This window comes from Sardina pilchardus, chromosome 3 (assembly GCF_963854185.1).
Source record: "Sardina pilchardus chromosome 3, fSarPil1.1, whole genome shotgun sequence".
Lineage (NCBI taxonomy): Eukaryota > Metazoa > Chordata > Actinopteri > Clupeiformes > Clupeidae > Sardina > Sardina pilchardus.
Window position 1 is genome coordinate 10,131,233 of NC_084996.1, and position 10,000 is coordinate 10,141,232.

The 10,000-nt window shown below is 48.6% G+C and overlaps 1 protein-coding gene across 1 annotated transcript in view; it reads left to right on the forward strand.

The window, feature by feature from the left end:
• Nucleotides 1–10,000, forward strand: part of cacna1ia (calcium voltage-gated channel subunit alpha1 Ia) — a 130,680-nt gene that overhangs the window by 95,819 nt on the left and 24,861 nt on the right. Inside the window, exons 14-19 of the mRNA XM_062530902.1 lie at nucleotides 429–519; nucleotides 1,683–1,843; nucleotides 2,267–2,797; nucleotides 4,087–4,187; nucleotides 5,127–5,250; nucleotides 6,513–6,581. Coding sequence (XP_062386886.1) covers nucleotides 429–519; nucleotides 1,683–1,843; nucleotides 2,267–2,797; nucleotides 4,087–4,187; nucleotides 5,127–5,250; nucleotides 6,513–6,581 — 1,077 coding nt within the window. The remainder of the gene's footprint in view (nucleotides 1–428; nucleotides 520–1,682; nucleotides 1,844–2,266; nucleotides 2,798–4,086; nucleotides 4,188–5,126; nucleotides 5,251–6,512; nucleotides 6,582–10,000) is intronic.

Below are 10,000 nucleotides of genomic sequence, written 5' to 3' on the forward strand. Positions count from 1 at the left end.
GGTGTGTGTTTTTTTTCCCCCCTCTGCTTAAAGCAGTGATTTCCACAGGTGTGCCATAAACAGGTCTGTGGGTGAATGAATATGTGCCACTGATATAGTCTCAGACCCGGCGAGTGAGGCGCGTATTATTCAGACAGAATAACAGCCCAGAGCTGTTCTCTGGTCTCCTGGGGCTCCCAGCAAAATAGGCTTTTGGGGAGTGTGTGCGTGTGTGTGTGTGTGTGTGTGTGTGTGTGTGTGTGTGTGTATGTGTGTGTGTGTGTGTGTGTGTGTGTGTGTGTGTGTGCGCATGCGCGTGCGCGTGGGCGTGGGCGTGTGCGTGTGCGTGTGTGTGTGTGTGTGTGTGTGTGTGTGCAGGCTGACCCTGTTCAGTAAAGCACATTTGTCTTACGTGCACTGATTTTCTGTTCGTTTTGCACCTGACTCAGGGAGATGCCAATCGCTCCTACTCTGATGATGACCGATCCTCTTGCAATTTCGACGAGACCGATAAGCAGAAGGATCCCCTCCAGCTGTCAGGTTAGCAGATGTACAGATGCAGTGTCTGTCTGTTTGTGTGTGTGTGTGTGTGTGTGTGTGTGTGTGTGTGTGTGTGTGTGTGTGTGTGTGTGTGTGTGTGTGTGATTGTGTGTGAAAACAAACAAACCATGCACACTTCTACTCCCCAGCTGCATGAGAAGTCACAAGGCATTAATGAAGAGTTACAAAACAATCCACATTGATATAAGTCTGTATAAACATGTATACATAGTTACTGTTGTACTCATGAAGTGGTATGATGTAGCATAAAGCAGAACATGATGACATCTTGTCTATTAACCTCAATGGGCTCTATGGAGCATATATTATTGCATAGTTATCTTGAGAATAGTTGTATAGGGTTTATACTACAACAGTATACATTATATATTTTATGTGTGCAGTAAAATTAATACATTTGTTTATATATGTGTATTGGGTTTAAAATGTAAAATGTTGCCAACATAAGACGCTAATCGATGGTGTTTTCAGACGACACCTGCCTTCCCACCTGTGCTGGCTTGCTCAGTGGGGGGCTGATTGCAAATTACGGTTCTGAAATGTTGTGTGCGTCTCCGCCGACCCAAATACCACTGCCGGAATAAGCCCACAAAAGCAAAGACGTACTCTCTAAGGGAAAACACACTTTTCTTTTGAGCAGCGACATTTTGAAACAGTTTCATCTCATTATACGGTACAAGGAGTTGGCCAGCTGTGGAAATTCATGCCTCAGAAGTTCTCCGCTTTTTTTTTTCTTTTTTTTTTTGTGTAAAGTATATAAGCGTGATGCTCTGAATAATGTATGCGTGCGTAGAGTCTCTCCCGCTGAGTCAAGACAAACTTACAAGCCCGCACGAGTTGTAGCGCAGGCCTGACGAGAGAGGCTTAGACGGGAGCGACGCGAACAGGGACATCAAATTTTAATCCGAGCAGGTGGTCGGTGCCATTTTCTTAATTTCACCCCATAAAGGGCGGGAAACGCTCTCGTTCTCTCTCCGTTCCTCTCGGTTCTCTCCCTCTCTCCGTTTCATGACTCAAGCTGTGTTCACATCTGTAGGCTACAGTAGCGCCGGGCTGACACGGCACAGCGTGCCAAAAAAACAAAAAGCTACAGTAAACGAAATAAACGAAAACTGTGCCGTGATTCTCTTGCCTTCCCTCAGATCCCAAAATCTGCACGCTCACGCCGAACGGGCACCTGGACCTGGCGCCGTCGCCGGCCGGCGTGGGGCTGTTCCCGGCCGAGCGCCTCACCTTCGCCCTGGGCCACCGCAAGAGCAGCGTCAGCTCACTGGGGCGGGCCGGCCTGGAACCAAGGCCGCTGGTAAGTGCAGGCTGCTAGTGCCGGTGGCGGTGGGGTGTTTACATTTCCAATTCCCTGTTCTCAAAGAGTAGGTTCCAGTGCAGTGTGACAAAGGAGTTAACACAAAGTGAATGACCACCCCCTAAAATCAATGAAGTGCCAAGTGCCACCCCCGAATGAAGTGCCAAGAGTATCAAGTTCGGGATAGTTGGTCCATTGGGGATGCTTGATGCTTGAGTTAATGTTACATGCAGTATTGTTTGGTTATTACTGTACATGTAGCAAAGATGATGTGAAGGCTAGACTATCCATGAACTAAACCTCTATTTTCATGTAGAATTCCTCTTGACCACACCGACCTTTCCATGTCGTACTCCATATTCATGGCATATTCCATACTGCGCTGGTATTTTTAAACCTGCTTCAATTGTTCCCTTTTCCCAGTGTCCAGGACGTGGCTCTCTGTACCACACCTGGGGCCGGCCCCTGCCACAGACGCTGTGGCACCGCCGCTCCAGCTGGAACAGCCTGGGCCGCCCCGCCCGGGCGCTCGGGGTGGGTCTGGGCGCCGGCGGAGGCGGGGGAGGCGGGGGCAGCCTGCGTCTCCGCGGCCCGCCTCAGTCCTACCTGGCCGAGCAGGAGTCGCTGCTGTCGCCTCCGCCCCTCCACCTGCCCCCGCACCTCCTCTCCCGGCACCTGTGCCCGCGCCGCGAGCGCCGCGCCTACTCCCTGGAGCTGCCCGAGCTGCTGCAGGTGCCCCCGGGGCTGACCGGCGGGCCGCTGCTGCCCCTGCCCCCGCTGCACGCGGCTCACGTGCCCCCCCGCAAGAAGAGCTTCTCGGAGGGCGTGGTCGTCGAGCACCAGGACTGCAACGGCAAGACGCCGCTGTCGGCCCAGCAGCGGCTCCTCACGGAGGTCTATCCCCAGGTCAACACGCGCAAGGACCGGGAGGACCTCGAAGACGAGCTGGACTACGTGAGTCTAAAAGGCCAGATTGGTTAATGTGCACCACACCTAAGGGTGCCTCTCATTTGGGCTTTTATACACCCTCCCTTTCTTCCTCGATCCTCGTCCTCACTGATCTAGATAAAGAATGATGGGGCGGGAACAATGGGATAGTCTATCCAGTGTTAGTTATAGATCAGTGGGAACGCTCCTCGAGGATCGAGCATCGAGGATCGAGGAGAGATGTGACTGAACAATGGGTTCTGTTGCTCACCATCCAGGATAAGCAATGGATGAAAGTTCCCCAGTGAACACGTTTGCCGAGCCAGCTATACTGAGTATTAACCTACATCCGAATGAGTATATAGGAATTTATGCATTTACTTTATGCATGATATAGATTTACATTACGACTCTGCTAAGGATCGACTTCTGGTTGTACTTGTGGTCATTATGCTAGTGAGCAGATGGATGTGTCGCTAAATAAGTTAACGACTCACCGGTGCTCGCCGTGGTTAATGGCAAACACATTTCACGTTTTATGGCCCAGGAGCACAGATTGCGGTAGTAGACGTTGATTGCTCTGTGGATTCTGATCATGTAGCATTGATTGTGTAAAAACATGTCGCTCCTCTGAGCATTGTAACGTTTAGCAGAAAGCGGCGTGGTGTACTGTAGTTGCCTACCAGCCATTTGGAGACTCTTCAGCGTCTCTTCCCTGGGAGATTCATTGAAACAGACCCAAGCCCAAAAACCATGCCACCAAACAATGGGAGGACTTTAATTAATATCTCTGTTCGCGGCGAAAACTAGCAGATGGTAGTGGGCTATCTGATTTTAATTTACAACTCTCGCTTTGTGCGAGCAATTAAGAAAAGAATTAGCACATTTTCCGCGGGGACTTGGAAGTCCATTGGAAAAGGAAGGTAAAAATTATTGTATGAGCCATCGCTTTAACCCACGGACAGATTTAGAGCCTCATAAATTATTTTAAAAGGAAATCAATCACAGTGGTGGCCATGTTTGGATTCAGTGCAGGTAGCAGGTGTTTTGCTCCCTCTGTCTAGCGCCGAGATAATGGGTTCTTTCTGTAAGGTGAACGGGTGCAGGTTTCATATGAGCTTAACGGGGGGCTTTGATGTGTTATCGGCGTGCTATTTGATGTGTTGAAACAAACCTTTTTTAACCAGGACCTTTTTTTTGTTTTCGCTGCCGTTTGTAAGTGGGTTAGATTAATGCAGATCAACTGATGGATGTGCGAATCGAGGTGGATCAATGGAGGACTGACTCTCTCTCTCTCCCCCATATATATCGCACAGAGTTTGTGTTTCCGGATCCAGAAGATGATCGAGGTGTACCGGCCCGAGTGGTGCGAGGCTCGAGAGGACTGGTCCATCTACCTCTTCTCCCCCCGGAACAGGCGAGTCCCTGTCCTCCCCCCCCCCCATCATGACCTCCTCTGCCCTCCAGCATCTCTGATAAAAAAAAAATGTGCTCAAAGATCACATGGCAGTTCCCCTGGGCTCTGGTTAATCTGTAGATGGCAAATCAGGGTTTTCTCTCGTCTCTCGCTGCGCTAGGAGGACAGGAGTACAAATTCATCTCTAGATTCCTAATTTGATGTGGTCTGAGTAAGGGGGGAAAAAAGATGAAATCATCCACTTGGAGAAGCAATAACAGTGTGAGCAGATCAGGAGCACCTGGTCAGAGGTCTCAGGGTCTCTCTCCCAACACACAGGAAACAGGAATTAGAGGATAGTGACGTGCTCAGTGAAACAGCCCAGTCCATAGGATTAGCTGCACTATTTACCTATAACCCCAGCTGTTCAGTGTAGCACCTCAGAGCCAATGAGCTTGTCAGCAGAAAAGCAAACAAGCTGATAGACCATCTGCACATACTCCGGTCGAGGTATTTTACTGGGAGGGGAGTGAGGAGTGAGAGGGGGGGTGGTGCTATCCACCTTTCCCATGATCAATGGCAGGGAGAGGTTGTTTGGGGAATGGGGTGGGGGGGGGGGGTGATTAAGGCATTGATCTGTATCAGTTCAGCTCTCCTGTGATGGACCAATGTAGTTTGTCAACACGCAGAGTACACAAACAGTACCAATAGAGTATGAAGGTAGCAGTGTGTGGTGTCCATTTACCAGGATGGCTGTCAGAGGCTTTACGAGGGCTCTGGCATGACTTAGCTGATTGAGTGAAGAAAAAAAAATAAGGGTATAAGAAGAATGTTGATATTTGCCATGGACTATGTGTGTTCAAAGGTAATAATTCAAATGCTCAAGATGCTTTCTCTCCCTCCCTTCCTTCTCTCTCTTTCTTCCCTCTTCCCTCTCTCTTCTCCTCTTCCTCTCCACAGGTTCAGGCAGATGTGTCAGTCCATCATAGCGCACAAGCTGTTTGACTATGTGGTTCTGGCCTTCATCTTCTCAAACTGCATCACTGTGGCCCTGGAGAGACCCAAGATTCTGCAGGGCAGTCTGGTGAGTCCAGCCGGCGGAGGAGTAGCCCAAAGGGTCAACTCAGGCCAGGCCAGACGCGCATACTACATCCACTGGACACTAACAGCCAGGGACAGTGTAACACAAACTACTGATGAGAATATACAGTAGTGATCAGCAGGAGGTCTGCAGATTTATCTCTCTACGTAGCAGCCTATCAGATGGCTTCAAGCAAACAACAAATAAAACTCTGTTTTTTTTTCTTGTTTGTTTGTTTGTTTGTTGGTTTTTAACCAAAATAAGACCAAAAAAAAGTGAGGTAATAAAGCTATGTATAAATTGAAATAATCATTAAAGCAAATATACCCCAAAAGGCAAAGCGAAAGAGAAAAGGAATAGCAAGCTAAACAAACAAGAAAAAGCAGTGAGTCACACAGCATTAAATCCAGACCACTTACATCAGCGCCAGACGCAGAATGCACAAAATGTTGAACCGACCCACAATCAGAATGGAGATAGAGCAGGTGATCAGCTACCAAGGAGCCAATCAGAAGGCTCATTGAATAGGCGCAGACTGGTGACAGCCAACCAGAGTGCCCAGATTATTCACATACAGGAAAAGAAGGGAGCCCAGCCCACCCTGTGTCATTCACAGCTAAATTCAAAAGGACAGGCAACCATGAAATAGCAAAAACAGAAACTAGTTTTAAAGCCTATTTTCGCCTCGACTAAAATGAAAGCAAAATATATTAAAAACAAATATGAAAATGCTATACGAAATGAATTTGCAATTTGTGCAGTTTGGTAGTACATTATCATTGTACTTTCTTATACTCCAATTATGTGTTTTTTTCCAGCTCATCCATGTCCCAGGTCATCAATATGTTTGGCTGTCTTTCCTCATTTCAGTATTATTAGGTATATCATATCCAACGTTATATTAGTGACCACTTGAGCTCTGTCAACATCAGGATGCTGTTTTAATGTTTAATTAAGTTAATCAAACATTGTCGTATTACTGCTGACACTTTAAACAGCGGTCACTGGAGAGTGTTATGTGATGACACACCATCACTGTTTGGTGGAGACTCAAGTCCATCAGTTGTTTGTGTGTCCATCTGTGGTCACAGGAACAGCCCCGTGCTGTTGAAGTCCATGTAATCTCACCATGCTCCGTCTCCCCACCCAGAGATGATGCAGTCCTCCGCCCAGTTCTCACTCCCTTGTCCTCCATCTCTCTGCTCTATCTCTTTTGTCGTCTCTTGTTCTCTCTCTCTCTCTCTCTCTCTCTCTCTTTCTCTCAGGAGCGGGTGTTCCTCACCATATCTAATTACATCTTCACCGCCATCTTCGTAGGGGAGATGGCACTCAAGGTAAGTGCCTGTGTGTGTGTGTGTGTGTGTGTGCGTGTGTGTGTGTGTGTGTGTGTGTGTGTGTGTGTGTGTGTGTGTGTGTGTGCATCTGTATGTATGTGTGTTTGTGTGTGTGTGTGTGTGTGTGTGTGTGGGTTTGCAAATGTGTCAGACAGACACGTCCTGCAGGGAGGCACAGCTCCAGACTTTGGGTTGGGGTGTGGGAGGAGGAGGAGGAGAAGGAGGAAGAGGAGGAGGAGGAGGAAAGAGTGCAGGGCGATGTTTGCAAACAATAACCTACTCTGTGAGCTTGCGAGTCACGTCTGAGGTCACCCCGCGGGTGCATCTCTGGAGTATCATCATCATCATCATCATCGTCGTCATCATCATCATCACCACCGTCGCTGGGTGCCCCCAGGTGTTGACCTCACTATTACATTTGCTGACACTTTCAAGTTTCAAACATCTGTGTGCAAATACGCCTTAACTTTATGTGACATTATAGTCGACTCTCTCTCTCTCTCTCTCTCTCTCTCTCTCTCTCTCTCTCTCTCTCTCTCTCTCTCGCTCTCGCTCTCTCTCTCTATCTCATAGCATTAGGGTGTGGGCTGCATTGCTGGTATGCCCTCTCTGTCCCTCTCATGATGAGCAATTAAGCAATGATATTAATTAGCGTCCGTTTCCTCTTTCAGGCGCAATCTCCCCATCGCTCCCATCCATTCAGCTGGGAGCGCTTGGCACTTGTGGCCCATCAATTATGTAACCCAATCAATTATTAAACCATTGGAGCAGACGAGAGAGAGAGAGAGACTCGTCAGAAGCGCTAGCCAGACGACACGCAGACACAGCCTGTGTGTGTGTGTGTGTGTGTGTGTGTGTGTGTGTGTACGCATGGGTGTTTGTGCATGTGCTTAGAGGAAGGAGATAAGACAGACAGAGAGATAGAGAGAGAGGGAGAGAGAGATAGAGAGAGAGAGAGATAGTCTGCTGCTGTGTACACTCATATACTCTCTATGCAGGGTCGTCTCTAACTCCCTCTAATCCCTTATTGCATGGCAGTGCTCGTGTGGAACAGTGGACGTTAGCCGATCGCCATTAGTTTTGCTATTTTGCTCTCGGCCCTCTGCTGCGCTAAACAGCCGATTATTCTCTGATTATGCAGGTCATGCCAGATTAGATCCGTGGCTTGTCAGTCACTTTTCTCATAGTCTATTTCTCACTAAATGCTCCAAGACTGTTTTGTCCAGTTATTGTGAAATCTGGCATATGCAGCCTGCAGCCTGCCGCCTGACTTTATCAAATGTGCCAAAGGTGCCACAGTTATTGCTATGTTCCTCCAGGGCATTATTATACAAACACACATACAGTAAGCACCTCTCCTGAGCATCCACAACTTCCTACTTCACTAGTGGAATGCTTGAATCTCTTTTCTTAAAAGCCAGGATCCAATATTGAGTAAAAATCCATGTTCTAAGCCACCATGCTTAGTAATAAATATCCTCCTGTGTGGAAGGCATTCAGTAAATCTGTGTTTGGAACTGGAAGTCCATTCTTCTTTTTGTTTCTGTAGCCCTGACGTGCAGACAAACCAATGACCGCTATATTGGTTAGGAACAACTGGATTCTAAAGACTGTTTCATCTGGTCTCCCATAGTCCAGTCCGTTTTAATGAAGTCCAGCCAGTTTTAATGAAGCTTACTTGCGTTTGAAACTCCCATTTCGGTTCTCGGGAACTTGAAGTCACGAGTAAGACTCGTCTTGCATGGATGTGGTCACATGTTGTCACTCTGATCTTTGTCGAGCTGCGTTTGATTCTGGACATTATACCCACTCAGAACATCTCCTATTGGTCCCATCGTGTGTGAACTACACACAGTGTTGGGCGCAGCTCTCTTCATCTCTTACTCACACTCCAAATGAGATGGCATGTTCCTGGCGGGGGGGGGGGGGGATGCTCCTAGAGCCCAGGCATCACACACAGCGTGTCCACTCTTCACATCAGTCCACACAGACATGTCGCTTGAAAGCACGCGGCGAAAAGAAAAAGAGATCGCCGCCGCCGCCGAGACTCTTTACTCCTCCTTTCCCCCCGCGTCTGAGAGCGAGGGATGAAACGCTGCCCTGTGGCCGTGTGAGGACATCTGAAGCGCCGCCGTAGTCCAGGAAGCAGCGCTTACGTTCAGCTGTGTGTGTGTGTGTGTGTGTGTGTGTATGTGTGTGTGTGTTTGTGGGGATGAGGGAGAGGGTAGGGGTGGCTGTCTATTTTGAGGCTACGCTGCTGTGTGTTGTTAGTGAGGCTTAACTCTAGGGAGCAGGTGCAGCAGTGTCAAAGAAATGCAGACCATTATCAGACTGGTGTGTGTGTGTGTGTGTGTGTGTGAGAGCGAGCAAGTGAGAGAGAGAGAATGAGCAAGAGAGAGAAAGAGAGAGAGAGAGGAAGAGTGTGTGGGTCTATGTGTATGTGTGTGGGAGAGAGATAAAGACAGAGAAGGAGAGCGTAGTGGCAAGAGAGGAAAGAGGGAAGAGAAGAAGGAAGTGTGAGACAGAGAGAGAGAGAGAGAGAGGCAGAACGAGAGGAAGATATAGTGGTTGTAAACACAGCAAGACTGCCGTGGCAGCTCACCGTCTGTGTTGCCGCCGCCGCCGCTCAGCTGTGCTGGGGTCAGTGGCCCGGCCTCGCCCAGGCTGGCCCGCCCGGCCCTCTCCCGCACCCTCTCCGCGTCGCTCGTCTCGTTAGCGTCACCCGTCTCTGCCCACCCCGCACGGCCGCCGGACCCCACAGCTGCCCCCTGCGCCTCCCTCTCTCTCTCTTTCTCTCCTCCCTCATACTCTTCTTCCCTGCCCCTTCTCTTTCCCTCTCTCTCTTCCTTCGCTTCTCCCTTACTCTTCCTCTCTCAGCTGGCTGCCGCTCGCTCGCTTTTTTTGGCTGCATTGTCCTAATTTTGTCTCTCTCTTCCCACCACCTCTTTCATCTCTCTCTCTCTCTCTCTCTCTCTCTCTCTCTCTCTCTTCCTGTTCTCATTTCTGCTCAATTCTCCGTGTCCAAGCTGCGGTGTCGTAATAATTACTTTGGTCCGAGGCCGATATATGAAGACATCTGGGCTACATTTGACATTAGTTGAAACGTGTAATGGGCATTGTTAGTCGGTTTAACACTCGTGTAGTGTTAAAGGTTAATCATTTTGAGGTGTAATAGTCTGCTTGTTCTTTGAGAGGAGTATTTTCTCTGGGGTTTACAGTCTTTTTGCCTGGATAAGACGCATCTTGTATTAACCTCACGATAGTGACTTTTTGCCACAAAAAGCTATAATCCCTGTGGTAACTAGATTTGTGCCCTTCTTTGTGGACCCCGCTATTCTATAATTTTACGGTATTCATTGACTTCAACAATTTACGCATGCAAAAGTCCTTATTCCATTAACGTAATGCCATCATCACGT